The following is a 24,999-nucleotide window of genomic DNA, read 5'->3' on the forward strand; positions in this document are numbered from 1 at the left end:
TACCTTTATATTCATGACAGGTGTCTTGGTTAGGAAGTGTGTGAAAGCTTTCACTGTGACAGTATGGCTCATTTTGTTTTATAAAGAGAGGACTTCAGCCTTTGGGAATGCCAATATGTCCCCTTTCTTGAGCAAAATCTTCATTTAGAATGAAGTCTATGTTTGATTTTAAAACAAAGCTTTGGTGTTTCAGTGGTGCATTAAAAATATCTGGTTTAAAGTTGACAGATAAAATAAATTTCAAAGGGATGTTATTATTACTGACATTTCACATACAGGTTCCTTCTATTTACTTAGGCCCAATGTTTTCCTGTAAAATTGGTGACAGTAAATTTCTGATATGGGTGACCTTTATGTGTTTTTTTGTATTATTGTATGGAGATGTACTTATCTCATAGAAGTGGAAGGGACTTTGAAAGGTTACTGAGTCTAGTCCCCTGCCTTCACAGCAGGACCAAGTACTATCCTTGACAGATTTTTGCCCCAGATCCCTAAATGGCCCCCTCAAGGGTTGAATTCCCCACCCTGGGTTTAGCAGGCCAATGCTCAAACCACTAAGCTATCCCTCCCCCCCTTAGACTTTCTGTTAAATGGAATTAAATATTAATACTTGGGAAGTGTTGCATTTCTTACTTTATTTCATGGTATTTAGTTGCCTTGTCAATGAGATGACTCAGCTATAAATGGGTGAAACTGGAACTGAGTAGCAAATTATTATGCAACTTGCTGGTTCCATCTTTGACACATGACAGACAGACACATTTGCTGTGTAATTCGTTGCTGAAAATAGGAGAATTCTTTTTATATTTTTGTGTCTTGGGTTTGAGCCTTTAGGAGAATTGTGCATCCAAAATGCATCATCATCATCATCATCATATAATCTTAGAAAACAAAGCACTAGTTTGTTAAAACTGGCAACACAAATTTGAACTCTGTCTTGTGTATCTGAAAACAAACTTGTATCTTTCTGCATGAGAATATATATACACTCAAGCTGCTATAACAAAAAAAGGAAAAAAGCATTTGTTATTCGTATAATTGTTTTAGCTTCCTCTAGATTACTGTTGCTTATACCTTTCTACACAGTACATGTGCAAGATAAATGTTTTAGTCTCATTATGTAAGTTTTTCCTACTTTTAACAGAACTTCCTATTCAATTAATTAGCTAAAAGAAATTGTTTGAGTATATTGGCCCTTGGCTAATATTAGATATTTAATGTACCTAACAAGTCTTACATTATAATACATATGTCTTGTACTTTGAATGTTACGGTGGTGGTGTTTAAAGTCCTGCCTGAACTCTGGAAATAAAGGCCTTTAAAGGTCACAATGTAAAAAGTAAAGAGCTAAATTCTGATGTGAGAGTTACTTCATTTAAGTAGTTTAACTCCACTGACACCAACTCTAAATAAGGTCCAGTTTTTGCAAAAAGTAGAGTATAATCTCTCAAAATGTATGCAAGCAAACTGGAGTGGTAATTAGTTTACAGCTGCATTCGTCTTGGAACAGAGAGGATAGAACTGCTGGGTTTTTTTTTTTTCTGATTTGAAACAGCAGATAGAATCCTAAAGAAAGAAGCTGATGGTTAGCATAGAAGTTTGAATTGAAGACACAGTGTGACATCAGACAGAAAAAGTGAAGCCACGAATAAGCATTAAGGCTTCTTTAAAACTAGCAGTGAACAAAGCAGGATAAGTAATATGAACAGGGAAATGTAAGTTGAGAAGTGAAGAAGACAAAGGAGAAAAGACAGGTGAACCATGAGGTTTAGAAAATGCTCATCTGAAAGGACAATGGAACACAATGAAAAAGGTCAAAAAATAAAACCTCTAAAATCATTCCTGAAACCTGGAAATGTCTGCTCTGAAAACCCTGGAAGACTTCTATGGGAAAGATACCACCACACAAAAGCTCCAATTATGAACATTTTTCAGACAAATATATTGATTACTAAATCTTGTTTTATTCAAAATCATTGTTTTCAAACAAAAAATTCATGCTGGATAATATGTTCTAATACTGAAATGTGTCTCATTGGAAAGCCCTCTTCCTGCAATTCATATAAGGAGAAAAAGTAATCAGTATATTATCTCAAGTGTTTTCCTGAAAAGAAATTGTTGGAGTTGAGCAATTCAGAGGCTGATAATAATACTGCTCTAGCATCTTTCATGCAAGGCTCTTGAAGAGCTTTTTATTAAAAAAGTGAATCCTAACAATACTCCCGTGAGACACATTAGAAGTGAATAAAACATCACTGTGTTAGCACTACAGCTCATTGAACTATCAGCTGTAAGTAGAGTCTCTAATTTAGATTATTTTTTCTGTGTGGATCGTTTACAAACTGATCCATGTTGCTCATCATGTACTTGTTATCCACAAAAATTTTGGCTGAAAAGTTTTCAACCTGGGGGTTGTTCTCAAACTCTTCACTTTGATTATTCTTTATGGGGTTTGATTGATTACCTAAGTCACATGGTATTGTTTCTGCTCTTTGATTAGATGAAAAATTTCTCAGACAAGATGATAACATTGATTGATTAGTGAATAATGAATACAAGCTATACAAAGGAATCCACATGCGCAGTGTATATGTAAGGTCTAGTATTTAAATTAAGAACAGCCGTTCCTCAAATATTTATGTGAACAAAAATCCATTTGTGAAGAGCAAATAATAAGGGGTATTGTAAGCCAAACCACAATGCAGAACTCAGCCACACATATCCTATTCTAGGCATGTGGGGAAATTAAAATAATCTTCCTTGCCCATTACTCTGATTACATCAACCCATCTTTGCACCTCTCCAGTTTCTTACAGAAACATCTATGTACCTCTTCTAAAATGGTTTATAAGGCCACTCTCTTCCCCTCCTACAAGTCTCCCCTCAAGACTTGCCTCTGTTGGATTCTGATGCAAATAAATTATGACTTCAGGGACAGATGGAGATAGCTGGCACTTAGTATATAATAATAAAAATAGCAGGTGTGTGTGTGTATAAAATATAATACAAACAGAAAACTATATTAAAAGAATCTTAAGGTTGCAAAAAATCAAGCACTCCAAAGTTAGAAAATTCCAGAATTAAAATTGTCCACAGGTTACAAAGTTATGCAGTGGAATTCTGTAGCTTTTCATACAATATTGCCACACATCATTTACTAGGACAACAATGTTCAGCGAATTATGAGTTTTCAAATGATACCTCAGAAGGCATACATGGTACAAAATTTATCATTGTTTTATAAAAGGGATGAGCATAGAAGTACATACAGTCTGTCACAGAGTCTTTTAGAATATATATAGTTGGTGAGTGTATTTTCCTGCTTCCTCCCTCTGCCAGAGTACTGTTAAAATTGCAGCCACAAGATGCTTCCAAGGACCCTTTTGAAACATACAAGATTATTCAAAGCATGCCCTGTAAGGTATAAGGATAAGGTATTACATTATTAGTATGGGGAGTGAGCATGCTAATGCCTGTGGTGAGTCTCCCAGTATGCCAAGTGTGAACTAGGTTTTTCCAAAGGCTGAGGAGACTTAGCTAACCTGAGTACTTGTAAAGACAAAAAACCTGACTTTTCACCAACCCTAACTTTAGTCCTTACTAAACATTATATAAGGCAAGACATTGAGGCATTATAGTAACTAAACATTACTGTCTTAATATTTTTGTTTGGGGGCCAGGAGCATTGATGGTATTGGAGTGGCGGATATGTATATGTATTTGTTTATCTATTGCTACATTTCTTATATTGGTATTGCTACTTTTATTGGGGCTTGAGAGGCACATAACCATTAACAACCTTCTGAAATAGACTTATAATTGCTTGCAGAAGAGGAAACAAATGACATTCAAATTTCAGTAGTAAATATTTCAATCCTATTAGATGTGAAAATTTTTCACAATTACTCTCTGCACTACAGAGCAGTTGCAATAAAAAAACATCATCACTGTCACTCATGTTTTACCCCTCACCTCTAACATTTTTCAGTCTGCGTATCTACATGGGTGTTGAACTACAAGGAAAGACATCTGAAGTGAATGCCATGAGGTGATGTGAGTGGTGGTCTGGACTTTATTTAGGCCCCACAAAAGTTTGGCTATTTAAGCTTCAGTGCTTATTAAAGAGTCAAGTCATTGGGATAAGAAGGTGGTTTGGGTGGTGAACAACAATCTGTCACTATTGTTAAAAGACAAGATGGAGAAAGGTGAGAGCAAGAGGGAAGAGGAAGTGGAATTGACAGTACATAGGATATGATTGTACCTGCACATTGTATTGAGGTCTTTTAATCTGTGATTGTGAAATGCAAATCTGTATGTAGAGGAAACCCCCCTGTTCTGACAGAAAGAATGCATAGATTCTGTATTGACTACTGTATGAAATTAAAAGTGCATTCTTGTCTACAACTGTCAGTCAATAAGAAGTAAGCACATATTGCTCTTCATTGGCACAATATCACCATTAAGGAACCAAATTCCTCTGACCTTACTCATGGCAAAAATAGTCTCATTGACTGCCATAGGACTACTTGCAATAAGATTGGTATGATTTGTCTCTAGGTGTTAAACTGTATGTCAGACATCACTTAACCGATTTATCCCATTCTTTTCAGTCAGTGAGATGCTGCAGCAGCCAAAATACAGTACCACAAACAACACTGTTACATTCTATGTGTGAAAATTCATTCTTCATTTTTAGAATTAAAAGGAGTGCATGCATAAACCATTTCTTAACTATCAATAACTCTGATTATGAAGATAACTATATATCTTAGCAAATATCAAATTTTGTACAGGAAAACATGGCAGTTGTGCTGACATCCTTCATATCAAGCTTGAGGCCAATGTGAATTAAAATAGCAGCAGCATAAAACTCTATAAAAATGGATATATGAAAAGAATATGGTTAAAGATTCTTAGTTGGAGCAGTGTTTCCAAATGCTAATAAAATAATAGTACATGTGCTGAGTTCCACAGTTACAATTGCTCATACCTTTGTGTCAAATTTTTCTTGACTTTCATGAGTAGTCCAGGGCCCTCATCCATAAACAGCTATCCATGAGGGCAAGTTTGAGGCCCAGTTGAGTTCAATGGGGCTATTTAAGTGAGTAAGGAAAGAAGGGTAGGCAATTTATTTTTGTACTCTTCATAAACATTGAAAAACAAAACAGAAGCTAACGTCTTCATTAAAATGTCTATATATAGTGAGAGAGAGAGAGGAAAAAAAAACCAGGATCAATTTACTTTCATTGTGAAAAATAAACCCGAGGTTAAAATAAAGGCTCTTGTGTGATGTTTAATTCTAGATTTATTTTTTTTAACTGGGAGTTATGTTGATGTAGGATTACAGGATTTGCCCACATATGAGATTTATTTTCCCAGTACAGCAGTTTAATTTCCTTCAGTTTAGTTTTATATTTCTTTTTAACAGTACTGTCCTGCAGTGGCTGTGAGGAGAGAAAGATGTATAAACGCATGAATTAGTGAATGTGGCTTTTAATATTAATACTCCTAGCACTCCACACCTGATTTGGAAGTATTTGAATATCGGCATGCAAATAAAACTTAGAACATGAGACAGCCTGTGGATCAGGATGGTAGGAAGAAATAATGGGCCTGATTCACCCCAGCCTTACATGTAGTATAGCCATTTACACCCTTGCAAATTGGGTTAAAACATTACCTTGTCAGAAGAGTAACATTTTATGCTCATTTCATATTTTATTTTTGTAGGTATAAATGACCATAGAAGGTGCAGAGCTGTGGAGAATCAGACCTTGTATATTGATTGAATATTGTATTATCAAAATGTAACTAATTGCCAACTTCATCACTGAACAGTTTTGTTGTACCTTGTCATGGATTCACCTGAACCAGTGGAGTGTCTCATAAAGCTAGCTCCCTTTCATTTTACATCAGGCAAACTGATACCCAACTTGAGATGGCCGTCTGGGCTTGAAGTTCTGCAATATGAACAAAACAGTATTTCGCTGACTGTCAAAAGGGGTAGTCAGTGTTAGACCCTGATGAGACAGGGTTAAGATGGGGAAGATCCTTCCTCCCTTCTCCCAGCTTCTCCAGAACTGCCCCCTGGAGGAAGGCAGCAGACAGCCATTTTTACCTTGCATGCTGGGCCTGATTGGCTTTTGCCCACTCCTGACCCTCCAAGCCACTGGGGGACCAATTTTTATTGGTTCAGCTAGCAACTGATCCTGGATGATATTTTAAAGCATCTCTTATAGGTCTAAACCCACTGTTCTTTTCCCCCCCATTTTTGAGCGGGGTGCGCCAAAATGGCAGGGTCTTGTCACACACTTCTTTCACCACCCTAGTTTTGCCCTTTTCCTACTGAAAGCTCTTCAGGGCAGAGATCAGGCCTAATTCTCCTCTCATTTGCACCAATTTTACACCTTACCAACTTCATGGTCATTAGTGGCATTATTCCTGATGTACACTGATGTGAAGACTCAGGCCCATGCACTTGAAGAATAATCTTCTCTGACATTATACAACTGAGGCATTTGTAAGTGAACATTTAGACCTGCCCTTCATCCTGTTCATTCAGTGCCTATCAATCAATAGACCAAAACAAAATAAACATTTGCAGGTGAAGGTCTGAGTAAAATGGAAGATTTTAGCCTTTTTTCTTTAAATGTTTTATTTTCTTCTGCACAGGTGTGGATCTGAACTCACTGCGCCAGATGAAGATTCAGAGACCTATGACAATGCTTGCAGATGTTAAGCAACTTATATTGGCTGGAGGGAATGTGAATCAGAAGAACGATAAAGGGGTTACACTGGTAAGCTGTTGATTCAGCTCTGAATCCTGTGAACGTGCATTTGCTTCACTTTTCTTTCATGGGTAGTCCCAAAGAAATGCATAAATATTTGCAAGTTGAGGTCTAAGGCTTTGGGCTTCAGTGGGGCTCTGTGCAGGTAGAAGGGTCTGCCTATAAAGAGACAGTTGCAGGATGGGGGATGATGGCCCCACTTGTGTGTCTGTGCAGATCCATGGAAATCAGTGTGCCTACACTCTACATAAAGTAGGATCTAGTTACTGGTTTGTAAGATATTTGGCATTTTAAAGTAGAGTATTATTACATCTATTTCATAACGACATGTTTCTTACTCAGTCATAGTTTTGAAAACTTCATGTACACTGTAGTTATGCATCTATATGAGCCCTTGGACATTTGAGTGATGGGAACAGATTTTCAAGCCATGATTATATGACCTCCTGCATAACACAGGCCCTAGAATTTCACCCAGTGATTAACTTCTGGTTGACCCATAACTTCTGGCTGAGCTAAAGCCCCATATACTGGACTCAGCCGACTAGCAACACCCCTCCAAGCACGAACCTTGGAGTGGAGTCTCTGCCACAGAAGCCTAAAGACTCCTTGCACAGGGCTCCCCATGAGAGAAGAGGGCACTCTCATGGATGCAAGGACAGACCCCCGGAGAGGATTGTCCATAAAAAAATGCATTTCCTCCCCAAGCTGGTCCATGTCGGTCGAGATGTCATGTATGGATCCAACAGAACTGGCACCAAAGACCTTCAGGCTCAAGGGCAAGGTATAAGACAGTGTCAGCGGGACCAAAATGTAACAATAGGCTCTTGCTGATCCCATCTTCCAGTGCAGGTTAGGAAGCATCAAAGTACAACCGACTGTGATGGATGAGCTGAATCCTTCTGGTGCTCCCATGGGAACTCCTCAGACTCTGGGCAGCACTGAGACTTTTGTAACACTAGAGGACATATTTCTTCCCTATCTGCTGTCCCCACTCCTTTTGGGCCCTTCACTTTTGAGAGATATCTTTACCCCTCTGGAGGAACCATTCTTAATGTCCCAGGAGCAGCTTTTCTCACTGGGTGGAACACCCTGGTACTGACGGTACCACTGCTACTGACTGAACCATCCTCGTAAGTGAAGGAACTGGAGGAGATAGTATCTCCAAGAAGGCCCAGGAGTCCTGATAGACAGTCAAGAGGCTATGCTTATCATCCCTCTGGATATGAACCCTCCGTAGAGAGGTGGTACAGATTCTCTTCTTCTGGCCCTACTGGAGTCCTTGGCCCCAAGGGCCCTTCCAGGGCATGTGCATGGATCCCTCTCAGGAGCCATTCCTCTCCTCCCCCCTCTCATCATCTGGTTCTATTGGTGTACAAAGAAGAAGAAGAGCCAGAGCTGGTACTGCCAGTTCCAATGGGGGCTTCTTTGTCTTCTCTAGATAATGTAGTTAGCCTGTCGCTGATGATTTACAGATCCTGCTGGAAGAGGTTCAGAACCCCCAATTCTTGGACATTTTACAGCCACAAGGACTGACCAAAATAGCCCTTCCAATTAACGAGGCTATCTTGGAACTGGCCAGAAGAATTTGGCACACACTAGCATCATGTCAAGTATCAGAGGGGTAGCCATGTTAGTCTGGATCTGTAAAAGCAGCAAAGAATCCTGTGGCACCTTATAGACTAACAGACATTTTCGAGCATGAGCTTTCATGGGTGAATACCCACTTCCTCAGATGCATGTATTCACCCATGAAAGCTCATGCTCCAAAACGTCTGTTAGTCTATAAGGTGCCACAGGATTCTTTGCTGCTTTTACTAGCATCAGTGTCCCTACACCAAAGGGGCATTATTTTGTTCCTCCTAAAGGAGCTGACTTCCTTTTTTCCCCCACCCCGGCTCTAACTCTCTAGTGATATGCAGCCATGAAAAGAAGTTGGTTGCACTACCAGAAATCCACCCCTACAGAAAAGGGCCAAAAGAGACAGGGCTTTCTTGAGAGGAAGGTATTCTCTTCCTCATGTCTGCAATTTTGCATACATAGTTACCAATCTCTAATAGCTAAATATAATTTTAATACCTACAGCAGCCTTGCAGACTTCAAAGATAAACTCCCCATGAAAGGCTTAGCCCAATTCCAGTCTTTTATAGACAAGGAAAGATTGGTGGTGAAGGTAGCTCTTTAGGACTCCAAAGATAAGGCTTCTAGAAGTTTGGCCACAGGATTCATCATATGAAGGGACTCCTGACTCCAATTGTCATGCTTTCCTAGAGAAGTTCAAAACACCATTCAAGACTTTCCTTTCAATGTGTCCAATCTCCTTAAGAAGAAGACAGACGAGTCTCTTTGCTCTCTAAAGGACTCATGAGCCACACTGTGATCCATAGGGATTTGCATTCCAGCCCCCAGGAGGAGACACCAGAGACAGTCCTCTAGGTTACAGGCATCCCCTTCACATGCTCCACGTTACCAGCATCCATCCAAGCCTCCATGTAAATAGCAAAGGACTAAGAAGTCCCCTTTCCCAGCTCCTTGCACTGCCACATATTCTGCCTACTCACAGCTGCAGGCCCAGGGCCAATTTTGAGATAAAGGTTGAGGCAGAGGCACCACCACAGATGCTACCTACTCCTTCCCCTGTCATCTTTGGAGGCCATCTTACTTTCTTTGCCCACACCTCAACAAGATCAACATGGACAGTTGGATTCTGGAGATTACACATCAGTGATACTCTGTAGAGTTTCTTTCCTATCCTCCTCACAAGCCCCGTCACTGATCACCCTCTGGAAACCACTCTCATCAACTAATTCTTCAACAAGAGGAGGAATCCCTCTTTCACCAAAGAGTGCTAGAATACATCCTGCCTGAATATCAAAGGAGAGAGTTCTATTCCCCATAGTTCCTAATCCCCCCAAAAAGACAGAGGGTGGAGACCCATCCTGGACCTTTGGCAACTCAACATCTATATTTGAAAGCTGAAATTTAGGATGATTATGCTAGCATCTATAATGGTCTTCCTGCAGGAAGGAATGTGGCTCACAGTTCTCGACATGGTGAGCACATATTTTCACATAGATATTCACCCATATCACAGGAAATTCCTTCACTTCATGGTTGGTCAAGGGCACTACCTGTTTTCTGTTCTCCCCTTTGGACTGGCTATGGCACCCAAGGTATTAATTAAAGTGTTTACCCTGGTAGCTGCTCAAATATGACACAGGGGATATATGGTGTTCCTATAGCTGGACAATTGTCTCCTTGTAGGCTGGTCTTGTCAAGAAGTCATGTTAGAAATAAAGTTTCTTTGGCACCTTCTTACCACCTTAGGGGGTTGCATAAACAAAGAAAAGTCTGTTTTGTACTCCTGAAAGACAATAAATTTTATAGGGGTGATACTGGACTTAGTGTCCATGAGAGCATTTCTCCCCACAGACAAGTTTTATGCAATGAGCAACTTGATGTCACACATTACATGCAGACCACAAACTATGATACACAGGTGTCTTTCTCTACCAGGCCACATGGCTACATACAGCTACAGGACACCATTCGTCAGACTCCACTTGAGATGTCTGCAAGCTTGGTTCCACTTGATCTACCAACCAAGCAGAGATCACATCAACTCCAGTGTCACTGTTCCTACTGGAGTTCTCATCTTCCTTGTATGGTGATCCAACCCACACAAGGTCATGATGGGAACTCCCTTCAACCCTCCCATACCGAAGGCCATTATTTTGACAGACACCTCCCTTACAGGGTGGGGAGCTCACTGGTCACCTTCCCCCTTCTGGGGGTATTACAGCTCACTCCACGTGAGCACAAGTGGCCTCCATGGCATCCTTATAGGATGTTCTGCTACAAGACATCTGCAGAGTGGCAACTTGGAGTTCTGTCCACACCTTCACATTACACTACTCTCTCACTCAAGCTGCAGGCTAAAGGAGTGGCCGTACTACAAGCATCTCTGCTACCAGCTTCCTTGCACCCTCCCACACTCTGAACACTGCCAGCTAATCACCCACTTGTGGAATATGCATGGGGACCAGCACTTAAATTAGAAATTTAAGTTACATACTGGAACTGGAGGTTCTTGAAGATGTGTGGTCCCCATCTGTATTCCACTACCCACCCTTCTTCCCCTTTGTTCTGGATCCTGTAGGATTGCAGTAAGAAGGGGAAATGGAGAGGTGTTGACCCACATCACCTATTATACTCCCTGTCAGGAGCACAAGAGAAGCTTCTGTACACATGTGGGTCAACAGACACTACTTTGAAGAACTTCTGGGTTTGGGCGCACGGCATGCATGCATACCCATGTGTAGAATACAGATAGGTACCACACATCTTGAAGTACCTCCAGTTACAGTAACTAACCTCTATTTTATTATGAAGAATATGTACTATAAAAAGAGAAGGTTTAGAGAATCCATCTTTTAGTTTATTGCACAAACTGGAATCTGACTGGCTCTTGAAACATGGCAAAAGGGGATTGTGACAGTGTTTGACTCACCACCACGGCACCTCCTGCTGGCTGTCCTGGGAATTAGCTCAGGGTTGTCAGTGCACTCTCCTCAGGTGTTTTTTCACCTGTCATCACTCCTGTCTATGCATCTCTCCATCGCTCCCCAGACCACATTGTTCTCTTACAGACACAGCCCTCTGGCTGTGCACCACTCCATTCTTTCCCCCTTTCGGGGGGGGATCAACAATCCTCAGTCTAATCACTTGCCTCAGTGGCAATCTAGAGTTGTAGTTCTAGCCACTCATCTCAGTGGCAGACTGCAGTCCATGCATTGGCCACTTCCCTTAATGGCCACTGGGGGTAAGGGTGGTGGCAGGGAGAAGCCCAGGCCTTCCGGCTACTCCAGGCCCTAACCCAAGGACCCTGTAGCCGGCAGCCATGTGCGGCCCCTCCTCCAACTCTACCATCTCCTTCCCAGGCCACTTCCTCAGAACTTCTCTTCTGCTTTTGTATCAAGGCCTCAGTTTGGTAGCCATCAGCCTGGAGCTTTCTTTTGTTCTGTTGACCCTGCCCAGCACTGCTCTGTATATGGTGCTCCAGCCCTCTAAGCAGCCAGTCCTCCTCCCACAAACTCCAGGGAGTGACTGCTTCTGCTTTGCTCAGCAGCCCTTTCTTATACGGGCCAGCCTGGCCCTGATTGGCTCCTCCAACAAACCTTTCCCTCATTGGCTGGCACTACAAACCTTTTCCTTATTGGCTGCCTCCCACACAGCCTCCCCAGGGTGGCTTTAACCTTTTACATCCCAGTGCACCCCGCTGCCCCATCATAGGGATATTTGTGTTTGAATGTTGTTTATTTGGACTTTGATTTCTGAACTGCATTTGTTGTCTGACAGCAAATAGATACAGAGTGGACTATTTTTTCTTTTGTTGGGGATTTATGTTATGCAAAGCCTTTGTTTTGTGATCTGGGAGATAAAATATCCAAAAGGCACGTTTCAGCAACAGACTGTGTTAGACTGATTTCCTCCCCGTTCATTAATATGGAGTCAGCCAGTCTGTGTCAAAAGATTCTGGCAATGGGCTTTTTGCTCTACCTGATAAACCTATCTATACAGAGACAATTGCAAAGATCCCATTTCTGGCTCGCAAAAGGAAGCCTGTTTCATGGTGATATGATCCAGAGTCTCTGTATTTCATGACTGAGACGTAAATGGTTTGAAATGCAAGGGAAAACTAAAAAGCTTTTACAAGATGTGAATTAATAAGATTGCAGCAAGTCTCTTTTTTTTTTGTAATGCTGTTGTTTCCCACACTCTCATTTTTTTCTGTGTATAAGCAACTGAATACATTTTATGTTCACTGAATGGTTTTCGTGCCTGGAGTTGTAATGTCAGTCATAGTTAGAAGCTGGGCACAAATAAATTCCCTCTTCCATGACAGTTAGGTGTACCAAGGAGATAAACCTATCATCAGGATGACAGTCTGCATCTAAACCATAGTTTAGTCTGCATCTAAACCAAAGTTATATCACTCATGGGATGCTGTTATACTAGGCTGCTCTGATATTTATCAGAGCAGCCTAGTATAACGGCATCCCATGAGTGATATAACTTTCTTTTAAATATTCAGGCAACACTTCTCAGCAGCAATGTGAAAACTGCAAGTCTGGAAAAAGGCACTATGAGTGCCAGGCAAACCGCAGTACATTAGGAAATAATGTGTAGTTCTGCACATTCATTATCCAAATCTTTTACTTCCTGATTTGGCACATCTCTGGCAGCCTGTGTTGGTAGGGCTCCCAAGGAGTAACTCAAGCCACCTATATATACATATGTATGAATATAAATATGTGTGTGCATGTACATAGAGAAAAAGCTTGTGAGTTGGCAAAATGAAAAATCTTTGTTTAAAATGTTTTAGTCAAAAAGTGTTGGTTTTCCCTAGTGAAGTTTTAAGCCAATTCAAAGTGACAGTTTTCATTCCTAATTGACATTTTGACATACAGTATAGTTTTGTTTTGTTTTGTTTTGTTTTAAGCAAAAGGTCAAAACCACATTTTAAGTCAAAACAAAATTTAATTTTTGTTTTCTCATTTTCCCTGGGGAAATCAAAACTTTTCACTGAAATTGGCATTTTCCCACCAAAAAGCCCTCCGTTTTGACAAAACTGTGTTTTTTGATGGGAGACCTTTCCGCAGAAAAGCTCTGATATAGCTCTATATCTATGATGGTCTCAATGGAAACTATCTATATAAATTATAGACATAGCTGAAGAAGAAATAAGTGGGAAAGAGAGCATCCAGTCCCAGCCTTGCTAAGGGTTGGCCCCTCTGTGCATCTACCCTGGGCCCACTCATCTCTTGCACAGGGTAACTGCAGGAGCCTTTTTGCCAGTAGGCAGCCATTACAATCCTGAGTGCAGCCCTCTTCCATACCTGCCACATTTAATGTTGCTTCAGGCAGAAATAACTCAGGAAAAGATATCAGTTGAATTTCTATTGCCTCGGTAGAGGACAAGGCCACATACAGTGGTTTTTCCCCTTCTCTCTTTAGTCCAGTTTGCCCAGAATCTTTTTGAATCCTGGTTCCATGGAGGTCTGGCAGAAGTGATTCTTTGTGGCTGTGGAAAGGACAGTTATTTTGTACTGCTCCTTTCCCACATCTCCAGGATAAAGCCCCCCGGTTTCTCTGACATTTGCTTATGGAATCAGAGGTGGATGCTTGGACCCATAGAAAATATCAGCTTGAGAACAAATACCACTGATTGGTAATCTGGACAATTTCTTAACCTGAATCATTTGGGACATTTGAAGTATATCCCTCATGATAATACATGTTCTTATTCTCCATGCATAAAAACTGAATTTCCAGGAGGAATCCCTAATGGCAGATTATCCATGATACAGTATCTTCTATTCAACTTTTGTCTATTCATCCATTTAGTTTCTAGTATTTTCATTATCCTACAGCCTCTTTCATGTTGGTTAGCTTTTGTGTGTCTGTATATACTTGTCTGATTTTATATCGTATTTGTTTTAATTACTGTTCTCCATCTGTAATGAAAATAATGTACAGAACACACGCAGGAGCCAGGCATTGAAACAAAAAATTGTATAGTTTAACTTCTGGTTTCCAAAATTAACCTTTAGCGAGTAAGGCTATTTTCTGAGCTTCATCTTTCCCCTTCTGCCCCATTCTTTAACACCTCATCCCATACTCTCTTTGCTGCTCAAGATGACAGTGGTTTCACTAGCATCTCAATCGCTCAGCTCAGTTATAATTTTTATTCTTTAATATATCATGGAACTGGCTAGTCAAGAGTCCCAGTTCTAATCTTTTAAACATTAAAACATGCAGGGAGGTGAGACCAGAAAAAGAAAAAAAATCACAGTGGAGTAAAATCATAGAGGCTTTGTTCTGTGACTATGATTTCCCCAGCATAACTTCTGCAAAGCTAATGAGCTTAGCGTCATTGCGTGTTAATAAATTAAATTGGGAGCAGTAAAGTACCATCATCTCCCAACTGAGATTTTAAAACTGGGACAAAAGTAAATTAGGCCATGAACCAAGCTCTGTTGGAAGGTATGAATTTGCCTGGGCTCATAGAACCTGTGCAGGTGCCTAGGATTGAGGGCAAAGGTAGGAAACATGAAGTGAACAGAAAAGGAAGGATGAAAATGATAAATAAGACCAGAGTCTAGGTCAGACTAGATCATTAATGCAACACTTGATGCTGATTGGCTGGAATTGTCCTTCGTTCTGATATTTCCTGCTTTAATTTCTAACCACTGAAAACCTCTGATCAAACTGGTTTTCTGCAATGTTTGGAATATTGTTCTCAAACACAGGTTTTGCATTCTCATTTTCATAATTTGCCCTGTTTTGAAAGAAGAGTATTTCTTCCTCTCCACAAGTTAAACTTTTGGGCAAGTTAAAATGTCTGCTAATCACATATGTCTTGTGAAAGTCTTTAAAATAATACCCTGCTTTTGTATTATTCACAGCTGCACATAGCCTGTGCAAATGGGTACAAGGATGTGGCATCTCTGATCCTGGATCATGGTGCTGATGTCAATGTTGTGGATAATCAGTACTGGACCCCTCTGCATTTGGCTGCAAAATATGGACAGGTAAAGTTTGATTTTTTTTCCTGCATGTCTTTTCAGTGTATGTTGTAGCCTCCTTTTTCAGTAGTGAGCATTTTTAAATGGGAATATTTTAATGTATTAAAGAAGAACATAGTTTTGGTTAGGTAAATAGAGCATAAAATAACAAAAACATATAATAATTCAGGCATCACTTGAAAATAAATATCATAAAACTATTAACCTGATACAGGCCATTTAAAGACAACTTGCTGTCCTCAGTAAAAAAAATAATTATATCAGCAAAAATTATATTTACATTGAATTTTTTGGGGGGGAAGCCAAAACAAACATTTGTGCTTTATATTTTGTTGCAAACATCATACTTTGATGCCATGGACTAGAGCAGGGCTAGGCAACCTATGGCACACGTGCTGAAGGCGGCACACAAGCTGATTTTCAGTGGCACTCAGTGCCCGGGTCCTGGTCACCAGTCTGGCGGGTGTGGGGGGAACTCTGCATTTTAATTTAATTTTAAATGAAGCTTCTTAAACATTTTAAAAAGCTTATTTACTTTGCATACAGCAATAGTTTAGATATATATTATAGACTTATAGAGAGAGACGTTCTAAAAACATTAAAATGTATTACCGGCACATGAAACCTTAAATTAGAGTGAATAAATGAAGACTCGGCACAGCACTTCTGAAAGGTTGCTGACCCTTGGACTAGAGTTTAGTCAAGACAAAGCTACATAGCAAACGAGGATCCATGGGAGGACCAGCAACACAATTGATACATTCCAAACCTGGCTTCCTCATAAGCTTCCAAAATTGGCATTCAGTGAGCCCTCTATTTATTGAAATGCGAAAGGGTGTTCTGGTCTGGATTTAGGACTCATGGGAAGTGTCTTCTGTCTTATAGTGTAAATCCTCCTGGTCCATTACTATACAGCTACCCCTGTTTGGATTATTCTGCTTCTGCTGGGAGCAATCTTGGCAGTAGCTGTGTCTAGGGTATGGTGGCTGGGGGGAAGCAGGAAGGTGCAGAGGTATAGCCAGACAGAATATGGTTTGAAATATAGCTAGAAAACCACATTTCTTTTCTATATTTTATCCCGTTTCTAATGCCCAGTTCCAACACTTTTGGTTGGAGAGAGCTATGCTCTTATATACATAATTCAGGGGTTAGACATGTTCACATTTCTAATTGTTATTTTTATAAAGTTTATTCAATAACTATAAATAAAAATCCATGTGGCCTACTGGGAGTCAGAAACTTCTTAATTCTAATCCTGGTTCTGACACTGACTCATTGTGTGACTATCAGCAAAGACATTTAGACCAAATTTTCAAAAGTGTCAACTAGAATTTGAAGCTCAACCTTTGGACACCTAAGTGTCTCTCAGTTTGGGCACTTGAAATTCTTAGATGTTTTTTAAACTTGTTTCCTCAGCTACCCCACCTGTAAAATGGAAATAATGCTATGTGCATGTGGTATGGTAATACTGCGAAGATTGATAAAGAAATATATGTACAAGAAACTGAAAATATAAAGCACTATATAAAAGCTAAGAAAAGAAGTTATGAGTATTATATTACTAAAAGTCAGTGGAGATAATTCAGTGCCTCAAGTATAGTTCAACCTCTATCCGGTCTTTGATAGAAGCAGAAAACTCTTTTTTTCTGTTTCAGTGATATGGATATGTCAATTATTTATATGTACTTACACCGCTAAGCTTATGAGTGATGAAATATGAAATATGAAAGGTAGACAATTGACTCTTTAGGACATAAGACTGTTTACAATGGGTTCAATTTATTTAAAAAAAACATTCTTCTAATTTCTAGGCTAGGAAAGACTATGATGCTTATTTCATTTAAAAAAGCCCTTTCTGTTGCAGTATTCTTCACATTTTGGACTAGATTTTCAGATTGCGTTTTAAGCACCTAACCAGTTCCAAAAAATTACAAAGACAGGATTATTTTTGTAAATGCAATTCAATTACTTATCACAAATATATGAAAGAGTTGATCTGACAGATTGTGCACCTACGTTAATGCCCTCACTTGCTATATAATCTATCTCCAAATTTCCAGAAACATTCCGAGAGAAGATTTATTATACAGAATTACACATTGATTAAAGTTTTGTTGCTTATTAACTTACAGTGCATGTTCTGTTTGTGTTCTCATTTTCACAATGTAAATGGCTTCTGACATCTCCTTTTCCCTCTTTGTTCAAACAAATAATATCCTTTGCGGCAAGAAGCAAATTAGTAGTCAGGTAAAACAGTGAACTTGAGACTAATTAATTCTTCAATTTAAAATATTAACCTTTACTTCTGAGATATATTATACTTGTAACTCTGTGACCATATGTATTAGTAGTTGAATAGTTTTTTCCAATACTTAGGTTCAAAGATCACTGGGATTTATGTGCATAGGGTTGCACTATATTTGAATATTTTTGAAAGGGTAAATTCATAGCCAAATTTCCTCTCTCAGAATAAGCCATTTTTCACCTGAACAAGTATTTGTTTGTAAATGGCTCATGAATGAGGATTTTGTGTGGTAATTCTGATTTGTCTCGTTTGTCACTGTTGATTTGTCTCATTTTATATTGTTTTCTGTTTTCTGATGCCTTAATTTGCTTGGGCGGGGGGGGGGGGGGAAGTTAAAGGATATTGTGCAGAAAAAACAATGAGAACACTTTCTGAAGAACGAACCCTGCAGTCCAAGTGCAGATCACCGAAAGTCATCACCTTACTGGAAATGGTGGGAATCTGCTACAGGGAGAAGGAGCTAGTTGTGGGAAACCCATATGTTTATTACAAAGCAGTGCTCTGCAGAGGCTCCCTGTAGATAAGTTGGGTGGGCATGTCGTTTTGATCTGTGTGGTGGCATACACAGCAGCATTGCACAGGGTATTGAGAGCATTGCATAGCAGCTATGATGGCTACTGCATCCCTGGGTACATCTACATTGCCTTCTAAAACCCGTAGCGGCAAATCTTGGAGACCGGGTCTATAGACTTTAGCTTGCAGGGCTCACTCCACAATGCTAGAAACAGCTGTGTAGACATTCAGGTTCTGTCTGGAGCTTGGGCTCTGAAGCCCGAGGAAGGAGGTGGGATTCATTCAGAGACCAGCTCCACTTCCTCCCCACAGCCTAGGGTGGAGAATTCTATCCTGTATAGGCCATTGCAGCTCACGGCCCATTTGTTTGGGCTGTGTACAGTGGAGAGTGTTTAGTTCTAAACATATGCTCAAATACATCTCAGAGAAATTTAATTTATAGGCATTGGAAAGAAAAGAAATGCAAACATAATGGTTTTCCAGAATTTCGTAAACTGGGGAATAAATTATCTGACTTTAAGAACACACAATTTTCAGCTCTAGCTTTTTGCAAGGTCCCCAATCCTCTCACATATAACTCCAAAGGAATTATTATTATTTATTGTGGTAGTACCCAGGAGTCTCACCCCATTATACTAAGTACTGTACGAACATATGACAAAAAATGGTCCCTGTCCCCAGATATCTGTGAACAGCAACAAATGAGGAATTCTGCACTGACACTCACTGCCGTTAACAAATAAAGCACATTCACTTTTCCCATGCATAGTTAATGAACAATACAACTTTGAATATATTATCTTATTAACACCATGGATAACTTACCATTTTGACTTAACAGATAACAATGACCCAGTGTGGGTTCTGTTCCTAAGAGGTTACAAGCAAATCATCTTTAAATTGCTTTGTTAAGAAAGTCTCATTAGAAGTTGAGGGAAATATTTCACCCTATGGATAAGCAATCAGGGGTGGTTGTTTGTTTTTTTTTTAATCATTCTTATGATGTTTTGAAACAGCTTTTACCCTCAGTATGAATTTATATGCATCTGATATTTAGTGATCTGTACTGAGTGCTTTATTATAAATGTTTTTTTCCTCTGTGTAATGTGATGTTTTATGAGTATTGATGACATTTTGAGAAATATATCAGTTTAAGGACAACCCCACATAAAATACCTTCCGTGGTTAATATGCCTCAACTGCAAATAATTTTGAGGGGAAATAAGTTTATGATTAGCAATAAAATGTATTAATAGCAGCATTTCCTGGAATGAGCTGAATAAATGTTATAATGTAATCTTTACAACTCTACCCTCTTGGAATGGGCTCTGTAATACATGTTAACCGTTGGTTTTGTTTAAAAGTCTCACTTAGAAAACTCATGTGAGTGATAAATCTCTGTGTGTGAGCAGCATACTGCTCTTTTATGATCTGTATACAAACACATTTGGTTCTGGCTTGATATATGTTTATTACCATTTGTGTTTACAATGAGAATAGCAATATCATTCCAGGGGGTGATAAGCTAATTTTATAGCAGCCTAGAATCTAAATGGATGAGTCAGTTCAATTTAGACATGAGAAAAACAAAAACTTTGAAATATGGTAGTGTAGTCATAACATGCATAGTTAATCCTTGAATGTGCACACAGAAGTCCTCAATGTTCTGTGTTTATGATTCTCTCATGTTTTGAAAAGTATTTGCATAACTCAATCTGAATTTTACCTATATTAGACTAACATAGACCTGTTACCTTGGAAATTCTTCTTAAAGGCTTCTTTCCATTGTGCTTTCTGGGAACATATCAGAAAGGACAGATGGGCCTTCTAGTTCCGTATCCTGTCTGTGATCATGGCAATGATGGATGCTTAAGAAGAAAACCTTAAACCTTCACAAAACATCTAATTTTACAGTACCCTACCATGACCTTATCCAATCATATTGTCACATTGATTGACAGCCTGTCAAATTCTGTCCTTTCTGTTCTGCTTACAAATGCTATTCTTATTCATAAAACAATTTAATATTTCTTTGAATCCTACTAGCTGTTTAACTCCATAATGTGCTGCAGCAATGAGTTCCACAAGTTAACTGAACATTTTATTTAAAAATATATTGTATTTTTAAATATGTAGATTTTTTAGTTCATGTTCACCCTGCATTATGGATTAGGGTAACTTGGAGGGCTCTATTCTCTCATTCATTACTTTTTTCTATCTCTGTATAATCTTTTCCAAACCTATTCTGTTTTTGTTTTTTAGATCCAGTGACCTAAATTTAATTGCATGTTCAAAATTAGGAAACACTGTCAATTGATATAACATTTGAATATATCCTGAATAATTTTCTATGGCTCAATTCACATTTTGGACCACTGTGCTCTAATCTTTTTTATATCTTCATTATGCTGTCCACAAAGACCTAAATGTTTTTTTCCCTCACAACATAGAATTGAATAATTCAGGACTAGAACTCTGTATGGGAATCCTGCAGTTTTCTCCACAGTGGTCTCTGTGAACTGAACGCTATAGGATGGTTCAAGACAGATTGGCAGTAAACCAACCCCTATGTATTGTTGCCTTCTTCAGAAAAGTGAAATGATCTCCACCCCTTCACCCCTCTGCTGCCTCGTGGTCTATTAATCCTGTCCCGTTTGTGGTGTGCCACCTAGCTCCTGTCCCATCTTCTATCTTTGAAGATGCCAGGCAAAATGATTAAGAGAACCACTAGCTCCAAGCAGGCCCACTCTAGCCATTTTGCCACCTCAAGCATGGCGGCACGCCGCAGGGGGCGCTCTGCCACTCGCCAGTCCCGCGGCTCTGGTGGATGTCCCGCAGACGTGGCTGCAAAGGGTCTGCTGGTCCCTCGGCTCTGGTGGACCTCCCACAGTCATGCCTGCGGATGCTCCACTGGAGCCGCGGGACCAGCGGACCCTCCGCAGGGACGCCTGCAGGAGGTCTACCAGAGCCGCCTGCCACCCTCCCAGCAACCGGCAGAGCGCCCCACGTGGCATGCCGCCCCAAGCATATGCTTGGCATGCTGGGGCCTGTAGCTGGCCCTGGCTCCAAGTTACTGCTAATAGCATTTGATGGACCTATCCTTCATGATTTTATCTAGTCCTTTTTTAAACCCTGTTATAATCTTGGCCTTCACAACATCCTCTGGCAAAAAGTTCACAGGTTGACTGTGCGTTATGTGAAGAAATACTTGATTTTGTTTGTTTAAAACCTGCTGCCTATTAATTTTATTTGGTGACCCCAAGTTCTTGTGTTATGAGAAGTAAATAATACTTCCTTTTATTTACCTTCTCCACACCAGTCATGATTTTATAGACCTCTGTCATATCCCCCTTTAGTCATCTCTTTTCCAAGCTGAAAAGTCTCAGTCTTATTAATCTCTTCTCATATGGAAACTGTTCCATATCCTTAATCATTTTTGTAGTCCTTTTCTGTAGTCCTTTTCCAATTCCAATATATATATTTTTGGAGATGGGGCAACCTCATCTGCATGCAGTATGCAAGATGTGGGCATACCATAGATTCATATAGAGGCGATATGATATTTTCTGTCTTATTATCTATCCCTTTTCTGCCATGCTTTTGCCTAATTGCCTAGCTTTTTATTCTCATGTGGCTGCAGAGGATTAGAGAAGGTTTGGAAGTGGGGTGAAACATAAAGTGGGTCAACGAAAGACAGAGTCAGATCCACATTAACAACCTTAAAAACTTACGAGTCTGTAGATATAAAAGGGCTTAAAGTTTTCCATGTGCATTGAAGATTCTCCTCATCCCCTCTATTCTCCTCCACCTTTCACTAACCCTTATCTCAACCAAGTATAACTCTCCACACTGCTCTCATATCTCCCATACTATAGACGTCATTAAGATCAGGAGCCTTAATTTTGTGGCAAAGAGTCCTGTGGCACTTTATAACTAACAGATGTATTGGAGCATAAGCTTTCGTGGGTGAATACCCACTTCATCAGATGCATCACCCATGAAAGCTCATGCTCCAATGCATCTGCTAGTCTATAAGGTGCCACAGGACTCTTTGTTGCTTTTTACAGATCCAGACTAACAAGGCTACTTCTCTGATACTTGATTTTGTGAGACTCATATGACCTATTGGAGCATAGGACTCCTGCCCTGTGGACCCTACAAGCCAACCCTCTTTAAACTTTTGACCCTTGCTAAAAAAACAAACAAAACAAAAAATCAAAAAAACAAAAAGGTGGGTAAGTAGGGTGAAAAATCCTGTAATTTATTTTGACTCTGGCATGTATTTTTGCAAAGTTTAAGGAGAACAAATGTATAGATTGTGTAGGTAGGTTGATGTGATAATGAACGATGAAGGGTTAAAAAATAGAAAAAACTGGATGGTTAGTTCCTTTCCAGACTTTTTTTGAAGATAGTATTTTTGTAAAGGAAGTATTATATTGTTTCACGGTAATAACTGGTCTCTACTCAAGTATGTTTTCAACCATAACTCTTTTTTTAAACAAAGTTTTATGTTTAGGCATATCATATAACATGCCAGATGGGAGTGAAAAAGCAATCTCTGTTACAGCCTTAATAAAATAGAGACTATGCTAGTTAACCATAGTTAAAAGAAAAGAAAAGGAAAGAAAGCATCATCTTGTTTAAAATTTAAGATGAGCAAATTGCATGAGCTGCTGTATGTGAAGACGTTTACAGTGATTAAAGATTAAAAAGACTGTGAACCTCATTAAAAATCTTGAGCTGAAAATGGATGAATGCTGCTAGATTACAAAAAAAAAGGCTTTGAAGCTAGTATCTTATCACTATAACATCAGAACTAAACCATATGAAAAACATGGAAGCGAAGTATTAACCCAGTTGCACTAAAGGTATAAAACTCTCCATAGGTGATCTATAATCTCAGATTTTCTATATTGCTTGAGCTTCCTGTTACTGCAAAAGAAATGTCATCAGAGTCTGAATAAGACCTTCTGTTGCTATTGCCTTTTCTATGTATATTAGAGGGTTCTATGAATGTGTAGAATAAAGCAAAATTTAAATACTATTAAACTCCAAAAGGCGAATGCACAATAAAGAGTTACTGTATACTATGGCATTTCCACACAGTGGTACCAAAATCCTAACAAGGCAGATTGTTGGCAATGTTTCATGAAACCACCCTCAAACAGTTTATAGTGAAAGCTGTCAGTAGATGATATTTTTGGTCGCCAAGTTTCAGTCAGGATACAGAAACAGTGAGGTATGGTGTAATGCATGCCAACAGGTCTAATGTGCCCACCTGTTGCATGTGGCTTAGAATCTATGGCACAGAGAGCTTTTTTTCACCTTGCTTAGAAGTAAAGCAAATGATAAAATAGTATATGCACACTTGATGAAACAAGAGTTAATATCTTTAACTAGTATCACTATTAGCAAAACCAAACATGTATGTTGTATATAACTTCCAGAGAAGAAATATCAGACACTGATAAGTCCATGCATACCTGAAGAATGTCTGATGTTCTTATGGAAAAACAGTGTAAAATATATTATAGTCACTGCTAAACATACTACATAAAATGGATTAAAACAGTGCTTGTCCAAATATTAAAAAACAAGAGAAAAAAGTACCCACATGGGTACGTCAGTCTGTCAGTGGGTGTATATACAGTATGTGTGGAGCTGCTGTCACTTTTACATAGGAATATAGGAATAAAAATCATCCACTGCCTTGGACAGATCAGGATGTTGCACATAACAACAGACTCCAGTTACTGTAGTATTGTCAGTCCCACACATTCAAAAATTATGAGTCAGGCCCTAAAAAAATCATGAGATTTAATAAATAAATAAATGAAATTAAATAAATATGAGTTTCCTTTTTATTTGTCTTTTTATTTATTTGACCTATTGCTTCTGACCTCTACGGTTCATATTTTCAAGCTTTTCCCTGCAACCATCATGGCTGGAAAGATGCTTATTTTTGAAAATGCAAGCTGAGATTCTCACATAATCATGAAACTCCAGAAGCTGAGGCTCACCAAATATCAGAAACTCATAATAAAGCTGTGAAAGTTGGCAACACTTGTATGAAGTTAAATTAGAATAATACAGTTGTTAAATAGAAGTTCTCCATACTTTACTGAGAACGCCACTACAAAGTGCACTTGCAGGCGTGGTTTATAAGAAGAAAGCTTGAAAACTTTCATAGATTCATAGATTCATAGACTCTAGGACTGGAAGGGACCTTGAGAGGTCATCAAGTCCAGTCCCCTGCCCTCATGGCAGGACCAAATACTGTCTAGACCATCCCTGATAGACATTTATCTAACCTACTCCTAAATATCTCCAGAGAAGGAGATTCCACAACCTCCCTAGGCAATTTATACCCTGACAGTTAGGAACTTTTTTCTAATGTCCAACCTAAATCTCCCTTGCTGCAGTTTAAGCCCATTGCTTCTTATTCTATCGTTAGAGGCTAAGGTGAACAAGTTTTCTCCCTCTTCCTGATGACACCCTTTTAGATACCTGAAAACTGCTATCATGCCCCCTCTCAGTCTTCTCTTTTCCAAACTAAAGAAACCCAATTCTTTCAGCCTTCCTTCATAGGTCATGTTCTCAAGACCTTTAATCATTCTTGTTGCTCTTCTCTGGACTCTCTCCAATTTCTCCACATCTTTCTTGAAATGCGGTGCCCAGAACTGGACACAATACTCCAGTTGAGGCCTAACCAGCGCAGAGTGGAGTGGAAGAATGACTTCTCCTGTCTTGTTTACAACACACCTGTTAATGCATCCCAGAAACACGTTTGCTTTTTTTGCAACAG

At 39.4% G+C, this 24,999-nt stretch overlaps 1 protein-coding gene across 3 annotated transcripts in view; it reads left to right on the forward strand.

The window, feature by feature from the left end:
- MYO16 (myosin XVI) overlaps positions 1 to 24,999 on the forward strand; it is a 623,763-nt gene that overhangs the window by 271,334 nt on the left and 327,430 nt on the right. For all 3 annotated transcript variants that reach the window (XM_030568459.1, XM_030568449.1, XM_030568467.1), the window contains exons 6-7: positions 6,673 to 6,797; positions 15,257 to 15,382. In XM_030568459.1, coding sequence (XP_030424319.1) covers positions 6,673 to 6,797; positions 15,257 to 15,382 — 251 coding nt within the window. The remainder of the gene's footprint in view (positions 1 to 6,672; positions 6,798 to 15,256; positions 15,383 to 24,999) is intronic.

Source organism: Gopherus evgoodei, chromosome 1 (assembly GCF_007399415.2).
Source record: "Gopherus evgoodei ecotype Sinaloan lineage chromosome 1, rGopEvg1_v1.p, whole genome shotgun sequence".
Classification (NCBI taxonomy): Eukaryota; Metazoa; Chordata; order Testudines; family Testudinidae; genus Gopherus; species Gopherus evgoodei.